This window comes from Cnephaeus nilssonii (assembly GCF_951640355.1).
Source record: "Cnephaeus nilssonii genome assembly, chromosome: 4".
Classification (NCBI taxonomy): Eukaryota; Metazoa; Chordata; class Mammalia; order Chiroptera; family Vespertilionidae; genus Cnephaeus; species Cnephaeus nilssonii.
Window position 1 is genome coordinate 44,739,953 of NC_137075.1, and position 24,460 is coordinate 44,764,412.

At 42.1% G+C, this 24,460-nt stretch overlaps 2 protein-coding genes across 17 annotated transcripts in view; both read left to right on the top strand.

The window, feature by feature from the left end:
• MGA (MAX dimerization protein MGA) overlaps positions 1-8,602 on the top strand; it is a 111,637-nt gene extending 103,035 nt beyond the window's left edge. For 14 of the 15 annotated variants that reach the window (XM_079768165.1, XM_079768161.1, XM_079768162.1 and 11 more), the window contains 4 exons: positions 652-763; positions 1,046-1,279; positions 3,404-3,580; positions 4,565-8,602. In XM_079768165.1, the coding sequence (XP_079624291.1) occupies positions 652-763; positions 1,046-1,279; positions 3,404-3,580; positions 4,565-5,841 (1,800 nt within the window). In that variant the 3' untranslated portion in view covers positions 5,842-8,602. The remainder of the gene's footprint in view (positions 1-651; positions 764-1,045; positions 1,280-3,403; positions 3,581-4,564) is intronic. The other variant, XM_079768166.1, reaches the window with a different exon arrangement.
• Positions 8,603-13,117: 4,515 nt separating this feature from the next.
• MAPKBP1 (mitogen-activated protein kinase binding protein 1) overlaps positions 13,118-24,460 on the top strand; it is a 70,730-nt gene continuing 59,387 nt past the window's right edge. The window contains exons 1-2 of one of the 2 annotated variants that reach the window (XM_079769918.1): positions 13,118-13,490; positions 13,980-14,200. In XM_079769918.1, the coding sequence (XP_079626044.1) occupies positions 14,084-14,200 (117 nt within the window). In that variant the 5' untranslated portion in view covers positions 13,118-13,490; positions 13,980-14,083. Of the gene's footprint in view, positions 13,491-13,583; positions 14,201-24,460 lie in introns of those variants that run through there. The other variant, XM_079769919.1, reaches the window with a different exon arrangement.

The window sequence follows — 24,460 nt, forward strand, 5'->3', positions numbered from 1 at the left end:
AGAGTAGCTTTTCTTTAAAAGCCAGATTCTTAATCGACAGAGCCATCCTTCCTTCAAATAAAGCAAAAAACCCTGATAAGCTCTGTTTAGCACAGTCTCTTTACATTGGTGTTCTCCATAGCACTTAGAACAGTTTATCACAGTGAAAAGCACAACATAAGTGATATTTTAACATACTTAACAATTGACAGTCCTTTTAAAAGAAAGTCCTGAAATATTCAAGCTAGTAGATGTTTTAAGTTTGCATGTAGACTGTCTAAGGCAAATTTCATTTAAGTTGCTTTTAAAGTAGAAGTTGGAGAGAAGTACAAGGCAAGCATTCATAGTTCTCTAAACAGAGTTATTTCAATCAGATTTTATTTTGACTGGGAAATGACTTTAAAGTTGATTATTAAAATCTAAACAGAGTAAAATGTTTTGTATCACCTTGTAGTTGTGGAAACACCTGTTACCTACTCAGTGATTCTTTTTGGAAATAATCATGTTCCCTAGAATTATAAGCCAGAAAGCCTGCAGTTTAACAAAAAATAATGTATGGATTATTTTAAATAGCATTATAAAATTCTCTAAAATATTAGATTAATTTTTTTTTATTAAAGAAGTTGTGTAGGAAGAGCAAATTGATTGACACATTATTATTTCTATTTTTAGGCATTCAGCGAAATTCAAGGACTAACAGATCAAGCTGATAAGTTGATAGGACAGAAAAATCTCCTGACTCGAAAACGAAATATTTTGATACGGAAAGTATCATCTCTTTCAGGTGAGATATGTAAATGATCTTTGGTTAAGAGTATGATAACAATTTTAGTAAAGAGAAATTCTCAATAGATCTTTCAGATAGTCTAGTTTAAGGCTTGGTTCCCATAGTGAACGGCAGAGTTATCTTTTGACTAAATGGACAGTTTCTCTTGGTTTATATTCACTCTTACCTTCCATAGTTTTGGGGAATATAGTTAAATCAACTGGATTTCAGTTGATTCTATTTCTCATTATTAAGTGGAGTCATATAGAGAGTGACAATTTATTCCTTGTCAACCTATAGGTAAGACAGAAGAAGTGGTCCTGAAGAAGCTAGAGTATATTTATGCAAAACAGCAAGCACTAGAGGCACAAAAAAGAAAAAAGAAGATGGGATCAGATGAGTTTGATGTGTCTCCCAGAACTAGCAAACAGCAGGAAGGATCTTCTGCATCATCTGTAGATCTTGGACAGATGTTTATAAATAACAGGAAGGGGAAACCTTTGATTCTTTCCAGAAAAAAAGACCAGGCCACAGGTAGGAGGGCCATTCTTTGCTTTTCTTAATGAACATCAGTTTAGTTTAGTTTAGTGGACTGAACATCTTGTGGCCATAATTTAGTTGTAAATGAATGAATTAAATATTCTATATAATAAAAGGCCAATATGCAAATTTTCTCTACCAGAAGTCTGATGGGGGGTGGGCCCGGCCAGCCATCCGCCTGCAGCCCCTCCCTCTGGCTGACCAACGGCTCCTGATCTCCTGATCAGCCGATCGGGGCAGGCCAGCCGGACCCCACCGTGCACGAATTCGTGCACTGGGCCTCTAGTGGTTATATAAAAAGTAGAACATTAACTACATTAAATTTCAGTTTCTAGCTTTCACATTCAACCAGATCCTAAGAAGTTACAGTCATGGTAACATTTAAGACCTACTTCTGATACAGTGTACAGTCATATATTTTCCCTCTAGTGTTTCAGTGAGTATTTCATAGGCTGCCATCTTGTCAGTCTTTATACATGAACTCTTTCTGCTTATCAGTCATGAGGAAGTTTGGGCCTAGCTGAGACAAATATATTGGAAGATTTTTAAAATTTAATTTTGTTGAATCAGATTGCCTATCAATGAATTGCTTTAAGGAACAAGTAAATTGTGTTTTTTTAAAATCTTTATTGTTGAAAGTATTACACATATCCCCTATTTTCTCCCATTGACCTCCTCTAGCCCACCCCTGCCCCAGGCCCTCTCCACCCCACTATCTGCTACCATGGGTTATGCATATATGCATATAAGGTCTTTGGTTGATTACCTCCCACCCACCCACCCTCCCCTGCCTTCTCTCCGAGATTCCACACTATGTTCCATGCTTCCATGTCTCTGGATCCACTCTGTTCATCAGTTTATTTTGTTAATTAGATTCCATATATGAGTGAGATCATGTGATACTTGTCTTTCTCTGACTGACTTACATCACTTAGCATGATACTCTCAGGTCATAAATTGGTTCTAACTTATTGCTCTCTCCTATCTTGATTTTTGGAAGTGAGACGATACTAGTTTCACATTATTTTTGTATATCCTTAGAGAATGGTATATCGTTTTTTACTCTTTGAGTGGCCTAGTGTATGAACCAGGAAATTTTTTTAAAAAATATATTTTTATTGATTTCAGAGCGGAAGAGAGGGAGAGAGAGATAGAAACATCAATGATGAGAGAGAATCATCAATTGGCTGCCTCCTGGCACGCCCCCTACTGGGGATAGAGCCTGCAACTCCGGCATGTGCCTTTGACTGGAATCTTCAGACCGCAGGCCGACGCTCTATCCACTGAACCAAACTGGCTAGGGCCAGGAAATTTGGTTTTTAAAATCAACTAAGATAGTAATGATAAATACTGAAGTATAAGTTAGTTTTAACATTGCAGAATCAAATCATGTTATTATTGCTAAGAAAGGATTTTAATGATCATTTAGTCCAGTCAGCTCATTTCACAGATAGAAAAACTGAGGTCTAGAAATTTGAAATAATTTGTTAGAGGTATATAGGGAAGCAAGCAAGCCTAGGAGTAGAATTGTATATGTTTTCATCCAGATTCACCATCAAGATTATCAGAAGCTTTCCATCAAAAAAGTGGTTCCATAACTCTATTCCTCAATAATAATAAATTCTGAGCATTAGAAGAACTAGTGGCCCTGGCCATTGTGGCTCAGTGGTTAGTGTTGGCCCGTGCACAGAAGGGTTGTAGATTCGATTCCCAGTCCTGGGCATGTACCTGGATTGAAGGTTCAATCCCCAGCCATGTTTGAGGCACATGCAGGAGGCAAATCAATCAATACGTCTCTCTCACGTCAATGTTTCTATCTCCCCCCACCTTACCATCCCTCAATCCCTTCTACTCTTTGTAAAACTTAATGAAAAAAGTATCCTTGGGTGAGGATTAACAACAAAAACAAAACAGGAGAACCAGTGGATAGGTAACCATTATTCAGTGAAAAGTGGTTCAGAAAGTAAATTCCAAGTTGAGGTTCCCTAACTAAATTTGAAATTTACTTCATGCCTTTTAAGTCAGTGTGTGGTTTTAGGGATAGCTCCTAGACTCATCGGCCATACTTGCATTAGTTGAAGATTTTTAATCCTTAACTAATCTCTGTCTTCCTTACAGAAAATATCTCACCCTCTAACACTCCACACACCTCTGCCAACATCGTGATGACTCCGCAAGGGCAATTGCTCACCTTAAAAGGTCCCCTATTTTCAGGACCAGTGGTAACTGTTTCTCCTGCTCTATTAGAAGCAGATCTGAAGACTCAACTTGCCAGAAGTGCTGTGGCTCAATCAGGTATGTCATAGGTGGTGTTCTTTATGGATAGTGAAAAAGAGTTATCCCTGATATCCCACCATGATAAAGAAAGCCTTTGAATGTGTTCTGTAATCATGAAGAACTATTTTACTCAAATGTACCTTGGTAAGAAATGACCCTCTTTTTGGAACACATTTGGCTCCATCTGTGGTATTGATTGGTTTTCTTTACCAGGGATTGGGAATTATTTTGTGATCTCTGGTTATTTATAACTAGGAAAAGAATTGAAAAGATGTGAGAGTAGGAGGAAAATGAAGAGGCATTGTTTTAGTTTTGGGTACTGAGAAGTATTTGTTAATTTTGTTTTCTAGTCAGAGAGGATGTAGTCCTACACTACCAGCCTGATACAGTTTGAACACCACTTGCTTTTAGGGATAAGAAGTAGAGTTGAAAAGGAAGTCCCACTTTGATGATTTAGGTTTTAGGCACCTAAATTTCTATTAGGGTACAAGGATATCCTTACTACTAATAATGCTGCTAAACCCAGCCTGGAGGTATCATTCAGTTCTGCCTATAGGGCTTCATTTTTCCCTCAGAATAGTTAATTGGGTGAACAGAATGAAGATGCATGTATGAAGATGCATGTCTGCGGCAAGATAAAGAATTAACTTGGGGAGCATTTCTATAAAATAATTAAATGGAACTTTTATTAAGGATGGAATATCAAATACCAATTTTTTTGTGTGTATGTGTGTGTTTTTTAAGGTTAGGGTTTAAATTAGGGTGTTAGGGCTAGTGCTAAGGCTAGGGTTATAGTTAGGTTTTAGGATCTAAAATACCAGTTGTTTTTATTGGATTTTACATATTGTTAGGCTAGGTCTATAATTTGAAGAACTATTCTTTCTTTTTAGCTTTTTGATAAAAATAGATTGGAATTTTAACTACAATTCCCCAAATAGTCATTGGGTATGAATGAGAGAGATGCTTACTACTATAGATCTAAATGAAATTTTTTTCTCCTAGAAAATGATGACTTATTTATGATGCCAAGAATTGTTAACGTGACATCACTGGCCACAGAGGGAGGTTTGGTAGATACGAGTGGCAGCAAATATTCTCATGAAGTTCCTGATGGCAAGTCACCTGACCACCTGAAAAAGACTGTCAGGAATGAAGATAACTCCTTTGAAGATTCAGGTAGAATCTCTTCCAGAGGCAATCATAGAGGTGGCAGAATGGCACTGGGTCCAACACAGGGTTTTCTAGCAAATAAAGATTCTGGTTTTCCACAAATGGTTGATATTTCCAGTGTGCAAGAAGCACAAGATTTCTTACCCAAAAGGATTTCTGGTAATACGAGAGGGATTCAGTATAAATGGAAAGAGAGTGGATCAAGACGGGAGAGACTGAAGCCAAAGGAGTCTTCATTTCATAAATTAAAAATGAAAGATCTGAAAGACTCAAGCATAGAGATGGAACTAAGAAAGGCAGCCTCAGCTATAGAGGAAGCAGCACTGGAGCCCAGCGAACTGCTAACTAACATGGAAGATGAGGATGATACTGATGAGACACTGACTTCTCTGCTCAATGAGATTGCCTTTCTTAATCAGCAACTAAATGATGACTCTGTTAGCCTGGCGGAACTGCCCAGCTCTATGGATACAGAATTCCCAGGGGATGCTCGACAGGCTTTCATCAGTAAGCATCCTCCTGGGAACAGAGCAAGTTTCCAGATTGGCCACTTGGGAACTGGTGTGAAAGAGTTGCCTGATGTACAAGGAGAGAGTGACTCTGCCAGTCCCCTTCTCTTGCACTTGGAAGATGATGACTTTTCTGAGAATGAAAAACAAATTGTAGAACCAGCCTCTGAGCCAGATGTCCTTAAGATTGTTATTGACTCTGAGATAAAGGATTCCCCTCTTTCCCACAGGAAAGTCAGTGATGGAGGGAAGGGTACTTCTGGTATCCCTGCAGAGTCTGAAAATATTTCCTCACCCCCCATTCTACGCATGAAAGCTGGCCTAGAGAACAACATTACAGACACTTTGTGGAGGCCTATGCCAAAGTTGGCACCTCTGGGTTTAAAAGTAGCTAATCCTTCCAGTGATGCAGATGGTCAGAGTCTCAAGGTGATGCCTTGTTTGGCACCTGTAGCTGCCAAAGTTGGGTCAGTTGGACACAAAATAAACTTAATAGGGAATGACCAGGAAAGCCGGGAGAGCAAGGTGATGCCTACATTGGCACCTGTTGCGGTCAAATTGGGCAACTCGGGGGCCTCACCAAGTTCTGCAGGGAAATGAACTTATTTGTCCTTAGGCAGAAGCCAGGCTGTGAGGGGAAACCTCCTTTCTCTGTTGGCATCTGTTTATTTGTGTCATGGAACTGTGATCCTTGACTTCGATGCAGTGGATAATGGTGGAGAAAGGGATAGGTTGCTGACCTTGGTGTAAGAAATTACTATTATGAAATTCTAATCATGTTAAAATGTGTTACCTCATTTGTGGTGCTGGGTCTCCTCATCCTCTCTAAGATGTGATTGATCCATTACTGAACATGAGGTGTTCCTCTCACCTAAGGAATTCATAAGATTCTAGATCCATAGTGGTTTTCTAGTTCCCTACAAGATAAAAAGCTGCTTGAGACTTCAGACCTGCTATGGACTGAACTGTAGTTTGATAGCTATGGTTTAGGTGTGAAATCCAAGGGAGGTGATGCACTTGTGCAGAAGGATCCAGAAAAGAGTTTTCAGTTGGTGTTTTAAAAGTAGGTGGAGAGGAATGGGATAACATGGAATACCAAAGTGAAGTACTTTGTGTCATTCAGCAAAATACGCTCTTTCATATCCCAAATAACTTCCATTCCCTCACATTTTCAGTAAGAATTCAATCCAAGTCTTTTGGCAAATTAGGAATGCTTTTAACTTTTATTACTAAGATAATTATTCTGAGATGTTAAAAAAAAATACCTAGTTCTCCCTTACTGTCTTTGGGCACTGAAAAGACCATTTCATAGGACCAGGGATTTTCACCTGGAATATATATTTTGGAGGTGGGCATAGAGGGAGCCCTCCCCATTTCATAAATCATGTTACTCAGGAGACAACTAAAATGAAAAGCATTCCCTCCCGAGACCAGAGACAGTGGCCAAAATAAAAAATTGTGGGGCTGGTTATTTTCCAAAGCAAACCAGCCTCCTGGTGCTTGAAGGTTTCATTCATTACCTGCACAGGATGTTAAGTAAAGAAAAGTCACAGACGGCACTCTACCAGGGAAATAAGGCAGTATTTGAATCACAAGATATATTTTTTATTGTCTGCTACCATGGATTCAATGATCTGTAGAGCTTTTTCACGCATTAGCTGTCAGGGAATGAAGGACTGACAGCCTGTAAAGATGAAGATATTTATATTTTTGTATAGTTGTTTTGATAGATTTCTCAAAGGCTGAAGTTTTCAACCTAGAAGATGAGATTTGTATTGAGTATAGAAATGATGTTTCCTATCTAGTTTGTAAATAATCATGGTGCACTTGAGGGGTCTCTTGGGAACTCCCGGGGGCAAGAATCACTATTCTGAAAATGTATAGACTGGGATTTAGCTGCTACATTTTGCCTTTCTTAAATAATTATATTTTGGAATGTAACCCATGTTCTGTCTTCATTGACAGGATTTGCTTGTGTTGTTAAACACTAACACAAGAGCTTCCAGTGCCTGGGCTGTGCCTAGGTGATGCTATTTCTTCTACATCCCCTGCCTTTATCCCAAATCCCACTCAGTGTATCTTTAGACCTAGGTTGTGAGACCAACTTTGGAATGGTTCTAGCCAGTAAATTACTACTTTCATGGTTGGTTCCCTTTCTAGCAACTCTGGTAATCAACAGATGAAAAAGGGTGGAAAATTTTCCTCTGCAAATTGCAGTGGGAGCAAATTCTTTGTTTTGTGCTACTTGCCTTTCTACACCTTGCTCATCCAGCATTCAACTTTCCCTCCTCTAAGGTTACTGAAGAAGCTTGAAGTAGGTAATGAGTGCTTCTCATTATCCTTCCCACTCCCCTCTACCCAGCAGATTTCATTCATGCCTTAGCCAAGGAGTCCAGCACCTGTCTTCCCTGCTAATAATTGTCCTTGGAGATGCTAGTACTTTAATCTAGGTATAGCAGTTTCCCATTATTTCCTTGCTCATCTTGTCCTCACATTTCCTCCTGACTTCCCAAAGCTCTTGTTATGCCATTTGAGAGTCAGCCAAGGAACAGGCAAGTGAGTGAAGAATCCTCAGGAAAAGAAGGACCATTCTGCTTCTGAACACTGTTCCCTTTTTTATAGATAAACAGGTAGTAGTCAGTTCTTGATGGAAAGATATTTGACTATTTATGAGAGTTGTAATAAGATGGAAATAAGAGGTAATTCCCGGTGTTCAAGGAAGGCTGCAGATGTCATTACAAACCCCCAAGATCATGGTGTTTTCAAGACCTCTTAGAATTAAGAAGATATCAGGGCTATTTTGAGGAGGGCTCAGTCTTCAGAACAATCCTGAAGTTTGACAGAAACAAAAAAATCCAAACCCTTTAACCTTACCCCAGGAGAAACTGATCTATGAAAATTACATGTGTGATTATGAAAGATGTAGTTGAGCAAGAGAAGTTGAGGAATCTGGAGAATAGTGAGCTCTCACCCTAACTCTATAAGAAGCATGATCTCAGTAGCCCAATAATTCGCCTTTTTATACATCTGTAAATAAATGGAATGTTTTTAAGAATATAATTATGTCAGATTTAGCCTTTTCTTTTATATATTAAATATATATCTTTCCTTTTCTGCTTTTGAAAAATGACTATTTTTTTAGAAACCCAAGAACAGATGAAGTTTGGCGAGTGGAAGGCAGAATGTGTGAACTTGAAAGAAATAAATCGGTTATAATAATTAAAGCAGGTCTTGGTGTTGGAAAGTTTGTGCTGAGTTGGAGTAGAGAATCCTAATGTCCCGAGTCATATTTGAGAGAGGTGCCACTGAAGTAGGTTTACTGTTTTCAAAATTTTTGACGTGCCATTTTGGGGAATTTTTGGCATTCTAATTCTTGAAGCATGTTTTACATGGAGACTTCAAAATTTTGTACAACTTGAGGACAAGTTTATATATCAAGAAATCGTTCTACAATGAAGAAAGACTAGCCTCATAATACCAATGTGTGCGAGGGTAATATGCCTGTTACCCTTGGGAATAACAGGACATAAACTCAGTCTTAACAAGTAAGGACTATAAATGATTTAAAAAAAAATTTTTTTAAATTGATTTTAGAGAGTGGAAGGGAGAAAAAGAGAACCCACGGCCTTTTGATATATGGTAGGATGACATACTAACCAACTGTACCACATTGGCCAGGGCACAGTAGATGATCTTAAGATATATATAAACTAGTATCACGATTTATAAAAATGTTTCTATTAAAGGAATCCTTTAGATTGAACTACTCTAGGCCATAGATCAAGTCCAGTTATACAAACACACAAATTACATTGTGTAATTTTATAGTAAATCAAAGTCTTTTTCCCCAGAATTATGGATGAAATACCTGACAGTAGGCCTTTCAATTAATAAGTATGAAAATGTTTTGAATAGAGGCAGACAATCCATATATTATTTGGGCAGTTCAGTGGTATAATTCCCACCTACCCCCCTAATTATACTGGTTGAGATAGTCTAATGCAGTGATGGTGAACCTATGACACGCATGTCAGCACTGACACGCGTAGCCATTTCTGATGACACGCGGCCACTGAGGTGGCCGCATGCTGAGGATGAAACATTTGCTGCTCCTGAGGATGAAACTGCGAAATGTTTTTTCCTCAAAGTGACACACTACCCGAGTTATGCTCAGTTTTTTGGCGAAGTTTGACACACCAAGCTCAAAAGGTTGCCCATCACTAGTCTAATGGAATGGTGTCAGGTGAACTGAGAGATAAATGCACTTTGAAGATGGGTCTAAAAAATGATAACTCTTGTTCCTCACTCCCAGAAGATTTTTAAAAAAGCAATGCACAGAGTAGGCCCGTTTTCAGGTACTTTATTTATAGAGAGTGATTGATAACCAATCAGAATACATTTCTTGCACAAAATTGCTGATTTTGAAGAAAGTACTTGTAAGAGCATCAATACTTCACGTATTATCCTATATAAAAAAAGCCTAATATGCTAAATGTCCAGTCTTCCGATTGGCTATTCAACCAATCAAAGTGTAATATGCTAATGATATGCTAGGCTGCTCAACCGCTTGCTATGACGTGCACTGACCACCAGGGGGCAGACAGTTGACCAGTTGCTATGATGTGCACTGACCACTAGGGGGCAGACACTCCGACCGGTAGGTTAGCTTGCTGCTGGGGTCTGGCCGATCAGGACCAAGTGAGATGGGCCAGACACACCCTGGAGCCCTCCTGCGGTCCCTCCCTGGCTGGCCAACCTTCTGCGTCCCTTTCCAGCCCCAATCGTGCACTGGTAGGGTCCCTTGGCCTGGCCTGCGCCCTCTCGTAATCCGGAACCCCTCAGGGGATGTCAGCCAGTTTCGGCCCGATCCCGCAGGCCAGGCTGAGGGACCCCACTGGTGCATGAATTTGTGCACGGGGCCTCTCTATATATAAAAGGCTAATATGCAAAGTGTTCCCTCTGGAGTTCGACTGGGAGACCAGGAGTTAGATCACTCGCTATGACATGCGCTGACCACCAGGGGGTGGTGCAGAATGAAGGAAGGCCCCTGCTGGCAGCCGGAAGACCCCAATCGGCCCTGATTGCCAGCCAGGCTTAGGGACCCTATCTGTGCACGAATTTCATGCACCAGGCCTCTAGTGTCTAATAAAATTTTACATGAACATGAATGACTGGATGCAGAGAAAATTAAAGATGTAGATATATGGCCTCACTGCCATTTGGAGACAAAATGGTCAAAAATGCATTTTTGAAATTAGTTAGAAATTTTATATATATATTAGAAATTATACACACACACACACACACACACACACACACACACACACGAGGCCTGATGCATGAAGATTCGTGCAAGAGTGGGCCTTCTTTCCCCCCTGGCTGCCAGCAATGCCTTCACTCTGGCTGGAGCCGCCTTTCTGCCTTCCCACGCTGCCCAGAGGCCCGGAGCGGCTGGGGCAGTGCGGAATGCCTGTGTTGTTGCCATGGCGATGACACAAGCATCCTACCCCACCTCTGCCACTCCATGCCTGCATATGCAAATTAACCCGCCATCTTTGCTGGGTTAATTTGCATACTCCTGATTGGCTGGTGGGCATCGTGAAGGTACGATCAATTTGCATCTTACTCTTTTATTAGTGTGTGTGTGTGTGTGTGTGTGTGTATATATATATATATATATATATATATATATATATATAAGCAACTTGAATTGAGGTATAATTGTATGTTAAACTTGAACTACAAAAGATGTGTTAAGTGATGCAAGTGTGTGTGGAATATGATGAGATGGTTAAAAACTGGGACGACTTGGGAATTCTGAGACAAATCTAAGCTCTACTAAATTCGCTCTAGTAAACTCTGCTCTTAGAGTTTAAGTAGGAATGCAGTCTTGGAAGCATTGTTTTGAGATCCTGTTTCCAACTGCAAGCATTGGTCTCAGCTGTCCTACAGTGCCTTGCATATAAAGGTGCTAAATATTTGAATTGGTGAGCAAATTACTATAGCCTGTTTTCAAGAATCTTATAAGTGCACGTATTGGCATGTTAAATCTAGGCTGAATTTTTAAAATCTGGTCTAATGAGTATAGTGCAAAACAGACAAGTGTATACATCTTTTCTTAGGCACCTTTTTAAGAGTGACAACCGTATACATGTTTAGGACATACACAAGCAGAATAAAAAGTGAAATAGTGTGTGGATGGTCAACTGCATTGTGAAGGGTGGGGTGGCAAGTATTTAACTTGGAGAAAAGAGGAATAAGGCTTCTATTCCACTGGATCTGGGACTATTATTTTCTGAGGAATTCATGAAGCTTGAGAACAGCCTAGCCTATTCACATATTGGCACTTCAAAGGCTGCCTGGTACCTACCTAGACAATAAAGGTTGGACTAAATTGTGAAGAATTTAAAAATAAATGTGGTTTTGGCCCTGGACTAGAAGTATCTGAACTTACACTGTACTCAGTTGCTTTTCAGCTAGATAATCTTAGACATTGAAAAGCGGAGCTTGAATTTGCCTCTGTAACTTCAGCTTCAGATGAGAGTAATTTGGGAAACATTTTCTCTAAGGGGATAAACCAGTGTAGCGCTGGACAGGGAATGACCAATGATACTCTAAACCCATTTCACTTGGCCATGAGTGAGAAAACCACTAGTGGACACAAAAGTGATGTGGAGAGAAACAGGGACAACTCTTAATGGCCGTTGTTGGGAATGCAGCACACAAGTAAGGACACCAGGTGGCACCATTTATTAGTGTTATATTGGCTCCTACCACTGTAAAATGACAGACTTAGCAAGGAGTAGTGAGAATATCATTTTACAATTTCATTACATCTGCAGTGCATGGTTGAAGGGAAAGGGAAGTCTCATGCCTCCGTAGCTATTGCTAATCTGTCTTCTAGGAGGCCACTTCTTGATCTGTGAGCTTTACGATCTTGTTTTTAATACATGGTTAGAGTACACACAAGTACACACCTGTTTTGCCAGTTGGCTGTACAATACCCACCCACAGCAATGTGTTTAGGGGTTCTTCACTCTTACTAACGTGTCCACCAAGTGTTCCAAAGATCTGGATAGGTTGAAACACATGTTTTGTACTATTTCTCTGGCTTAGGCTTACCTTTTCATAAGGCAATTTCTTGAAGTAGCAACGAGGCAGAAATGCTCCTAGAAAATAAACTCTTAATGCAGAGACACCTGTGGAATAATATTGTAAAGTTCTTTTATTTCTGTGCACGCCCCCAACTCCCATGAGCGAAAGCTTATACCACTACAACTAGTCAGCAAGCTTGACAGTGACCTCACCAAAGTAGTACAGTAATAGGGAAAAGGTTTTACGAGTGAATTTTGATAGGAATAATGAAAAGCACTGGATCAACAAAGTCCTGGTTAACTCGGGGTGGGAGCCGATGGGACACTGAAGGTTAAAGAAACCGTGAAACAAATATCTCTCATAGGAACATATATTTTTCTTTTTCCTCCCCCACATACCTAAAGCTCCATCCAAGGCAATCATCTCCCTCCCCTTACTTCCAACATGGCCAATTGGGTTGCCCAGTTAATAACACTTCTTAGCCATCGAAAACGTTAGCAGCGGTCGCCAAATTTACGGACCTCACGGACCACCGGTTGGCGACCGCTGCTCCGGAGTCCTCTCCACGTCGGTCAACTCTTCTAACCGCTTTGAGTCCCAGCGCTTGGGGTCGATGGGGAGCCGAGCCTCGCGGCTGTGCCTCCGTTTTGTCATTCTGAGCTAAGCGCTAGTTTCGGTTCTGGTCCCTCGGGCCTATCAAATGCCAACCTTGGCACCACGGGGCGTAGTTACCGTCTTGTTGGGGCTCCGGGGAGTGTACTTTTCTAGGGAACCAGGCCTCCTAATACCATAAAAGGCTTGGTTCTTTCCATTCTGAAGCCGAGTCGCGCCGACCTTCTCCTAGGAGGGATACCCGCGACTACGCCGTGCGGAATCCGTGGTTCCCGAGTCCCAGGTCCCCGGCTTCCTAGGCCCGCCCGTTGGCCCCGCCCCCCACACCTTATTCGTCACTCCGGGAACGCCCTCGGCCACAGGCCGCACCCTCTCGCCTCCGCTCCGCCGGCCTAGTCGGTAGCTCGGCCTCGGCGGTACTTCGCGTTTTGAGCCGCTTGTGCCGCCATAGCTGCTGCTGCCGCTGCGGCCGCGGAGCTGAAATCGCCGAGCGCGATGGCTGAGGGCGCTGTGAGCGTCGCGGGCCCCGGGCCCCAGGGCTGGTGAGGCTGGGTCCGAGCGGGGGCGCTGGCGAGCAGCAGGGGCTCCTAAGGGAGGTGAAAGAGGAAGGTCCGGGGCCCCAGGGTCAGGCTCCCGAGGGGCGGGGTGGGGGTGGGAGGCTCCGGTGGCGGAGCGGTTGCCGGGCCACAGCGAGCCCCGCGGTGCCGAGTGCCCTGCGGCCGCGGGCGCAGGTTCCCGGGCCCCTGAGGGATTCCGGTGGCCTCGGCGGCGGCGTGCTCCCGCGAACACTGCGATTGCCATGGGAACAGTTGGGAATTGACGGGGACCAGACCAGCCACCAGGTACTGGCCCTCGTAGGGCCCGTCCATCCTCCGGTCCAGACGCCTCTGGCAGGCACGGGCCTGTTCTTCCAGACGCTGTGAGGAGCCGCGCAGGGTTTGAAGGCGGGAGTGTGAGGGTGAAGAGCAGTGCCGAGGTAAGAGCGGCGGACGCGGCTCGGCAGACGGTCAGGTGGCCCCCTGCTCTCTCAGGCCAGTGAGAGGGCACACCGGAAGACCCTGTGGCGTGGACAGGCAGTGCTGCTGTTGAGGCACATCCCAAGACTGTGCCAGGAACTGTCCAGGGACTCCTCATCATGACGGCTGTGGAAGGGTCGACCATCACCAGCCGGCTCAAGAACCTGCTGCGATCCCCATCCATCAAATTACGCAGGAGCAAGGCAGGCAACCGGCGAGAGGACCTCAGCTCCAAGGTGAGTCCTGGTACTGGGAGCCACCTTTTTCCAACCCTCCCCTCCTTTGCTCCGTGTTCCTCTTTCACCTTCCCGCTTTCTTGGGAAAGAGGAGAACTAGAAGGCCCTGTGGCTCTAAAGGATCCAGTGTGCCCATCTCTGCCCTTCAAGAAAGCCATGGTTTAGTTTTAGGTTAAAGGAGAAATAGCCGCAGGGGTGGGCATGCCGAGATTCAATTCATGGAAAAAGGATTTGGGAGGAAGGCAACCTGGATTCAATTCACTACAAACTAAGTCTGTGCTTGGGGAAGCCAGTTGATATGCTGTGACTCAGTTTCCCTTCTTGGAAGAGAGTAGTGGGATCACATATCCTGTGAAGGGCTAAGCTGTGACTAATGTAGCTGCAACTGTTAGTGTCATAGCTGGATTATGTAAGAAGGTAGTAGCATAAGGAAATATGTTAGAACTGCCCGGCTGGTGTAGCTCAGCAGTTGAGTGTCAATCCAGGAGCCAAAAGGTCACCAGTTTGATTGTGGTCGGTGCACATGTCGGGGTTGAGAGCTTGCTCGCCAGTAGGGGGCACGCAGGAGGCAGCTAAATGACTGTTCCTCTTTCATCAATGTTTCTATTTCTCTATCCCTCTCCCTTCCTCTCTAAAATCAATTAAAATTTAAAAAAAGGAAAGAAATATGCTAGAACATCTAGTCTGAGGAATTGGCTTGGCAAATGCTCTTGCCTGGGCTCAAAACATATTTGTCTCTTCAAGAAACCTAAATTTATTTAACTGGAGCTTCTTGACTTCTTAAGAATGATAACAGCAAAACAGTTCTCCCGGTTTGCCCTTGAACGTTGCTTATTTCATTCACTGTATGCCAGGAGCCACATGCCACCCTGCTGCTGCACAAGTTCCTGAGAGGCCAGGTCCCTTTGCATCCACTCAGTGTTGGTCTTTATGTTTTCTTCAACTGTGTTGAGGCCCACAACTTTGAAAATACAAAAGTTGACTAAACTTATTGAATCCCTGAGGGAATCTAGGGCTTTGTTCCCAGAGGATTAGATTAGACCTTTGTATATTAGCAGTGTTTAAACAGAGTAGTAGCCTTGTGTGGTACAGGATTGCTACAGGGAGAGGCATTTGAGACCATAGCGTTTTACTGCCTTGTATCTCTTCAGAGATTAGTAAAGCCAATGAGAAGTGATTGAGAGTGCTAATGTACAACATGGCAGGGTTCTGGGAGGACTTAGTTCAGAAAGCTATCTCTTAGCAGAACCTTACTTGAATTTGGTCAGAAGGTGAATAGCTTTCCTGTATATTTCTCAGGTCATATTAAATCAAAATTGGGCCTGGCCAGTGTGGCTCAGTGGTTGAGCATTGACTCACAAACCAGGAGGTCACATGAACCAGGAGTTCACGTTTGATTCCCAGTCAGGGCACATACCCGAGTTAGAAACTCAATCCCTAGGAGGGGACATGCAGGAGGCAGCCGATCAATGATTCTCTCTCATCGTTGATGTTCCTATCTCTCTCTTTTTCTCCCTGCCTCTCTGAAGTCAATTAAAAAAAAATTATATATATATATAATTTTTTTTTCCAAAAAGTTAAATCGAAATTGGCTACAAGGTTCCTTGGCAGTGAAGGTAGTGACTTTTCCAAGGACTCCTATTAATTGTTGTTCATATTCTCCAGATGTGGGAGAATGGGCCTGAAACTTAGAAACTTACTTAGAGTTGATTCTGTTCACTCATTTTTTTGTGTTGGGTCATTCTTAGTGCTACAAACACTCGTATTCTTGATTGGTAACTTGGCAATGACCAGCACTATTAGAGCAATTTTCTCATATCTTTGGCCTCTTTTTCTGACTGAGAATGGTTTAAATAGTATAAATGTATGATGGAAATTTAGTCTTCAGTGTTAATACTTACTGTAATTTTTGTTTGGGATCCAGAAGATATGATCATCATTCTTTAAAACTTCCCATGTTGTTCATTATTAATGCATTCAACAAATATTTATTGTACCTATTATGCATGGAATCAGTGATAAGTAAAACATTCTTTGCTATCAAAGAGCTTGTGGCTTGTCAGACTTGTAGACAAATAATTACAACATGGTGTGGTAAGTGGTGCCCTAGAAGTATGCATAAGGTGGTAATGGCGGCATAGGAGCGGGAACCTAAGGGGAATTAGGAAAGACTTCACAGAGGAAGGGATGCTTGAACTGTGAATCCTGAGGCAAGAGGAGGAGAAGAGAAGCTCCCCAAGAAAACAGTGAAAAACATCCGTTTCAAATAGGAATTCAGTACTTCAGACTTCCTTTTTTTTTTTAATCCACACCTGCAGATATGTTTTTATTGATTTTTAGAAAGAGAGAGGAAGGGAGAGAGAGAGAGAAACGTTGATTAGTTGCCTCTTGTATGTACCCCAACCTAGGGAGTGAATCTGCAACCTAGGTATGTGCCCTGACCAGGAATCAAACCTGCAACATTTTGGTGTATGGGACGATGCTCCAACCAGCTGAGCCACATGGCCATGGCAGTGCTTCAGACTCTATTTGTTCTAGAGCTGTGAATAAAGGAAATACTTAGCTGATGTTGAAAGACCCTTCAGTAGTCTGACAGAGCAAGAGCACTTATGCATATATCTTTAGCACCTAAAAGTAGTAGCTGTCTTTGTGTGCTTAGGACTCTACAGGTATCTGACTCCTCACACTCCTTATTGAAGACTCTATCTAAGATGATTCTAAAAGCCTGCCTTGTGGTAACCCACATAAGATTTGGCGTATGAAGCTTTGTTAGCTGCTCTAATGTGTGGTGGCTGTGGATAATCACAGTAACACTCAGAGAGCTCGTGATTCATGGACAACAGACTCTAAAATAAAATTTGAAGGCCAAGACATATGCCTTTTGGGGGGCGGGGAGCAAAGAAGGAAGTGACAGAGGGCCTTTATTCAGCTCTTAACTCAGATGGCCTGCTGCTTTGAATCATATTATTCCTTCTACCTAAAGTAGCCTTTTCACCAAATTCTCCACTTATTTTTAGGTCCAATTCTGTATTTACTGGAGCCATAAGGCCTTTTCTGACTCCTCCCCCCCCCCCCCCCCAACTACGTTGGAACCAATTATTCTTTTATGTATGTCTTCATTTCCAAAGGTCAGGTGTAATGTTCTTTATTTCCTTTATATCACACTGTACTGTGTAAGATATGCAGCAAATAGTAAATGAATGAGGAAAATTTAAAGATGTCAAATATGGTAGGGATAAATTTGGAATTCTAGAAGAATTGATCAGGAAATTATCAGGAGGAGTTGTGTGACCTCTTGAGAAGAGAAATCAATGTTGAAAAAGAAGTAGAGATGCAGCCTAGTTAGGCGTGGAGGACATGAAAGAGACAGGGAAGTACATATATGCAGAAAGTGGTGTTCATGAAAGGATTTTTAATTAAGGAGAGACCTATTTTTAAAAGATGTTTAAAATACGGTTAAAAACTGAAGTGAGAGCTGTAGAGATGAGTATTTAAATTATTAGAGAGAGAGTAGATGAGAGCTGGGATTTTAAAAAACTTCTCTAAGGAAGGGAATTCTCTGCAGTATAATAGAATTGGAAATAATTTGAGGTTTTATGCCTTTTCTGCTGGGTCTTGGATGAAGTGTAAAGTTATCAGTTGTAAACATCCTTCAACTTTGAGCCCTGTACAATTAATTGTCAGTTCTACTTCTCATCTCAGTTGAAGCTATGTTTTCCTTAAGAAGTAAATGTGTGTGCTCTTGATAGCTAACCCTCTCCCTCTTTTCTTGAAGTTTCTGAAAGATTTTTATGTGAAGGGAGCTGGGTTGTTTTTCTCTTTTAAACAAAGGATAGAAATGGACTGAAGCTGAGCAGGCAAGATTTAAGTCAGGGATACAAAAGCATTGCCTATGCTGGAGGGTTGTTAGATTTTGAAAAAGTAAGTGAAGGAGGTTTTGAAATTTTCCTCCTCCTTAATAGCCATTAATCCAGACTGGGTATATAGCATCCCTTCTGGAAACAATGGGCAAGGCAACTTGCAGCTTGCTTCTAGTTATCAGTTTTTATGAATATGAGTATAATTAATTCTCATATTCCTCCCTCCCCCCCCCCCACACGCACCTTTTTCTCTCATTTTCCTGTCCTATTTAATTTACTTTGAGCCTTTTAACATGTGACTCTGCGAAGAGTTTGTGTAGGTGAGTTTCTTGGAGGAGGAAAAAACTGGCAATAAATCTAAATTTCAATTTTTGCTCAGTGTTTGAGCCCAGGTATTAGTATTGAGATTCTTTAATCCATCTATTTGGTAGTAGGGAAACATTTATTTATTTATTTAAATATATTTTATTGATTTTTTACAAAGAGGAAGGGAGAGGGATAGAGAGCTAGAAATATTGATGAGAGAGAAACATCGATCAGCTGCCTCCTGCACACCTCCTACTGGAGATGTGCCCGCAACCAAGGTACATGCCCTTGACCAGAATCAAACCTGGGACCTTTCAGTCCGGAGGCCAACGCTCCATCACTGAGCCAAACCAGTTAGGGCGGGAAACATTTATTTTTAATTAGTTAATTAATTACATTTTTTGAAATCCTCACCCAAGGATATGTTTTTCATTGATTCTAGAGAGAAAGGGAGAGAGGGAGAGAAAGAAATGTGAGAAAGAAATATCGATTTGTTGCCTCCCTTACATGCCCTGACTGGGAATTGAACCTGTGACCCTTTGGTGCACAGGACGATGCTCTAACCAACTGAACCACACCGACCAGGGCAAAACATTTATTTTAAAAACATTTATGGATCATTGGCTATAGCTTGATGGTTCTCACTTGGGGAAAGGGTCAGGAGGGCAGTGAGACATTCAGAATACCTATGCAACATTTAAAAAATACACATTCCTGGGTCCCATCCTAGCTATCCTCTCTAATAAAATGGTAATATGCAAATTAACCATCACTTTGCTACATAAGCCACGCCCACCAGCAAAGCCACGCCCACCAGCCAATCAGGGCGACTATGCAAATTAACCCAAACCAAGATGGCTACAGCCACAGAGAGCAAGGTTTCCCAGGTAACAGGAAGCCAAGCTTTCCGCCCGCCCTGGCCAGGCTTAAGCCTCCACTCAAGCTACAAAGTTTCAATTATAGAAGGTAAACAAATTCAAACAAATGGCGGCAGAATGGAGCTTGAGAGACCAGGCCAGGGTTGCCGGCGGCAACAGGGGAAGCAAAGCTTTCCGCACACCCTGGCCGGGCTCACCTGCTTAAGGCTACAAAGTTTCAGTTGTAGAAGGTGAATTAACTGCCACAGAAATGGCTGCTGCCCCAGAGGGAACAGCAGGCTTGGCTCCACTCCAGGCTACAAAGTTTCAATTGTAGAAGGAAAATAAATCCCAGATACCAGGGCCTCTGCTTGGGTTGCCAGGGGGCTTGGCTGGCCTGCAAACTACCACAGGCCCCTCGCTCAGGCGGCCCCATGCCCCAAGGGAACCCCACCCTGATCCGGGACACCCTTCAGGGCAAACCAGCCGGCCCCCACCCGTGCACCAGGCCTCTTTCTTATCTAATAAAAGAGTAATATACAGATTAATCATCACTGCAACACACAATATAGCTGCCCCCATGTGGTCAAAGATCCTGCCCCCATATGGACACAAGATGGCCACCACAAGATGGCCAGCAGGAGAGGGCAGTTGGGAGGCACCCAGCCTGCAAGAGAGGGAAGTTGAGAGGGACCAGGCTTGCAAGGGAGGGCAGTTGGAGGTGATCAGCCCTGCAGGAGAGGGCAGTTAGGGGTGACCAGGCCGGCAGAGGAGGGCAGTTGGAGGTGATCAACCCTGCAGGAGAGGGCAGTTAGGGGTGACCAGGCTGGCAGGGCAGCAGTTAAGCATCAACCAGGCTGGCAGCGGAGTGGTTAGGGGGTGATCAGGCTGGCAGGCAGAAGCGGTTAGGGGCAATCAGGAAGGCAGGCAGGCAAGCAGTTGGGAGCCAGCAGTCCTGGATTGTGAGAGGGATGTCCGACTGACCGTTTAGGCCCGATCCTGGTGGGATCGGGCCTAAACGGTCAGTCGGACATCCCTCCAGGAGTCCCAGATTGGAGAGGGTACAGGCTGGGCTGAGGGACAACCCCCCGCCGTGCACGTATTTCGTGCACCGGGCTTCTAGTATGGAATAAGAACTTCTGGGGGTAGAGTTTGATAGTTGTATATGTATTGTTATACCAGAAGCCCCCTGCTGGGTTATGAACCCCTTGATTAGTGCTAGGACTCTGATATCTGTTGCTTTCATACTTAAGTCCACATTGAGGCTTCTTGAGAATATGTAAAGCTAGCCCAGTTTTACTCTTCTCCTTGAGTAGTTTAAACATTTAAAAAAAATTTCCAGTTATTATTGACATAAAATATTATATTGGTTTCAGGTGTACAGCATAGTTATTAGACATTTATATCACTAATGAAGTGATCACTCTGATAAGTCTAGTACCCATGACACCATAAATAGTTATTACAATATTATTGACTATACTAGAGGCCCGGTGCACGAAATTCGTGCACGGGGGTGTGTGTCCCTCAGCCCATCCTGCACCCTCTCCAATCTGGGACCCCTCGAGGGATGTCCGACTGCCCGTTTAGGCCCGATCCCGGTAGGAATTGCCTGCCTAAAGGCTATGGGTGTATCCCATAGTCTTAATAAAAGGGATAGCAAGGCCAGAGCAGGGTGAAGTCCTTCCCCTTGAGTTGGGGAATACTAATACCCGGTAGGATCGGGCCTAAACGGGCAGTCGGACGTCCCTCTCACAATCCAGGACTACTGGCTCCCAACTGCTCACCTGTCTGCCTTCCTGATTGCCCCTAACCGCTCCTGCCTGCCAGCCTGATCACCCCCTAACCACTCCCCTGCCAGCCTGATTGATGCCTAACTGCTCCCCTGCCAGCCTGATTGCCCCTAACTGCCCTTCCCTGCAGGCCTGGTCATCCCTAACTGCTCTCCCCTGCAGGCCTGGGTCCCCCCAACTGCCCTTCCCTGTAGGCCCGGTCACCCCCAACTTCCCTCCTCTGCCGGCCTGGTCACCCCTAACTGCCCTCCCCTGCAGGCTTGATCGCCCCCAACTGCCCTCTGTAGTGAACCTCTTTCATGTCCCGCGAGGTTCAGGGTTCAGGTTCAGGGTTCGGGCTCTGGAGGAGGCCGCACACAAAGAGACTAGAAAATATTAATTTGGAAATATTGGGGGCCAGGCGGGAGCCCAACTCAAGGGGAAGGACTTCACCCTGCTTTGGCCTTGGTATCCCTTTTATTAAGACTATGGGATACATCCATAGCCTTTAGGCAGGCAATTCCAATAATAGCCAATCAGCAAGAATTTACATAAAACGAAAAGGTGGAAGTTGCTTTAGCTACCATTGTCTCAACTCAACAGTGGGTAGTTGGCTCTGACTTTTCAGAGCCTTCAAGGTTAACCAGCCTTCCGGGTTCCTTGTCCACATCTCTCTGCTAGTGAAGGCAATGGGCGGCTTCCAACATCTCCCCTGTTTTTTTTTCCTTAAAAAATCTTGCATTTGCAGACTAGAAATAAACATATAAGAACAAAAATGAGACAAGCAATAATGGTTATGCTGAGAGGCAAATGAATCAGTCTGTAGTAATTTTCTTCCTGGGCCAACAGTTCTTTGAGTCCCAATTTCAATGTCCAACAGTTCCTTATGTGTACATGTCAGCAATGATATGCTAGTTCTGGATGGTGGACAAACGGTAGCAATGCAGGTCCAGCCTTCTCTGGTTTGGTCCTGGGCAACCTGCAGCGATGCACAGCTGCTGACTGCTAGCATAGCAAGGCGTCTTCAGCGTCTTCCATCTCTGGACTGTTTCTCCTCTTGTCTTCATGGCTGGAGCAATCCGGTCAGTTTCTCTCTGGGATTCGCTGTTGCAGGAATCCGCATGGGCTTTTCTGAAAATATACAAACATATTCTCGACCAAAGGTTAATAAAGAATTCTTTTCTATAAATTTGACTTGGGATCCTTTTTCATTTTTGCCCAGCAATTTTCCTTTGGCTTATTTTGACACCGTGTGTGTTCATGGGTGTCTTGCTATTAGTATTACAAATGAAAAATAATTTTCCAAAGTAAAAAAATTCTTGATGTAATTTGCTTACAGGGTATTTCTCCACATATCATATTTTTCCACTATCCCCCCTTTTTTGATTTAAATATTAGGAGGCTTTTAGAAATTTTACAATGCAGTCTTGATAACTTTTAATTTTAAGTTTTGCACAGAAATATGACTGCTTTGGATTCATTGCATGTTAAGCAATTTTACTATGAGATGAACTATCAATAAAAAATTTTTATTTAATACTTCAGGAACAGGTTTTTGTCCAGTACAATTAAGTTTTCTTCAATATTCACTTATTTCAATTAGCCAATTTAAATTAATCTGAAATAAACTTTATTTTTTAACTTTACTTGTCCTAGGTTATGGACAATAAATGACATTAACCAAATTTTTGCAATTAGTCTTTGAGTGGTTTTACATAAATTTTGTCAGGAAGGCAAAAACACAAATTATTTACTTTAGTTTATGAGGCCAAATATATTGACTTTCAATTACAGTTCTTCAGATGTTTGAAGAAAACCTCTCTTTATTTCCTTCCAAAATAATTCTCAGGCTACAGAGAGTTTCATTTAAAACTCTTTGTCTTTCTTTAAGACAAGCAACCTACAGGGCTGCTGCTTGGCGCTCAAGCCTACAGCCGAATAACTAGCTATATTACAAGTAACTTTACATAAAGTTGCCTTTTTATTAAGCTTAGAATATTATTTTTAAGGAGTATCCCCTTTGGCTAATTAGCATATACAGAGGGATCATGGGCGGTCTCAGTAACTTTATTCAAAGAGAGGGGTTGGCCTTTGCTGTTTCAAGATGGCGGCCCCGAGGGGAGCTGCAAGACATGTGGTCATCATGGCGGCTGCCTAAACTGTTAAAGCCAAAACTATACTGCTGACAAACAGAAATCTTACTAGCGGTTTCTGGTGGCTTTAAAAATATTGGCTTTTCATTTAGCTTAATTTATATAAGAACTTGATTATAATCCAAAAGACTAATTTATCAAGTAATTTAAGTAGGTATCTTTATTTAAAAAGCAAAGCAAAGCAAATTTAGTAAATGTTTATGTCTGATTCACAAGGCACAAACTTTGTCCCACCTCCATCCTAATTAAAAATGCAGGTGGCTATGGGCTTTTTATTTTAACTTTCCACCTTAAAATTTTGCTGTTAAAAATTTGGCTTTATTTAGAAATTTTGTTTTGTCCTCCTTAGAGGCCAAAACTTTCATAACATTTATAAGTAAAATATAATTATTAATTTTTTATTTGATAAAGCTTTCCATGCAATTTCAAGTATATTAGATTGGTTAAATTTCAAAAATTTCCTTTCAGAAGAGAGAACAAATTCTTTGAACCACTCCGGGCCCTTGGAGCTCTCCAAGAATCATCTCTTGGTGAAATCCTTGAAATTTTAACATGGAAAAAACCATCAAACAAATATCCATAGGATTTAAAGATTATAATACTTTTATAATTATCCTAAGGTATCAATTAAATTTTAAGTAGTTTTTGCATAAAAATTTTGGTTGGGGTCACAGAATTAATCCTCTTTTTAATTAGACAAATAAGCAACATATTTTGAATTCCTAATTATTAGAGAAAACACAACATTTTATTTTCTCAAAAATAAATTTTTATACTTTAGGCATTTAATTACCACAACCACATTTTCTCCCAACTTTAAACTTTTAGAGCTGGCTAGTCAAATATTTATCATTTCTATATTAGTATTACCTTATATTTTTAAGAATAAATTTCAAAAATACAATAATTAACTTTAAACCAACCATGTTTTTTCTCTGCCGGGGGAAGTTGAGTAGCAAGCTTGTAGGTATTCAAATGCAAAATTGTCCTTAAAGAATGGCTACTGGTGGGAAGCTGATTTACCTGTCTGCTGGGGGAAGGGTGACCACCCCTTCCTCCATTAACAAAGGGCGTATCCAGTCTTTATCTGGGCTACTTGATCTTTATAATATATTTTTCAACAATTTTTTGAGTTTCAAATCCAATTCCAATTATTTTAAGGCATTTACTTTGGATAAATTCTTTTGTAACACAATTCACTGATTTTCTTGAAGGCCTTAAAAGTTAGCTTTTTAACACCCTTCATTGGCATTTTAAAAACTACTCTTTATTATGGAAATTCGAATCCTGTTGCTGGAACTAGCTTGAATTT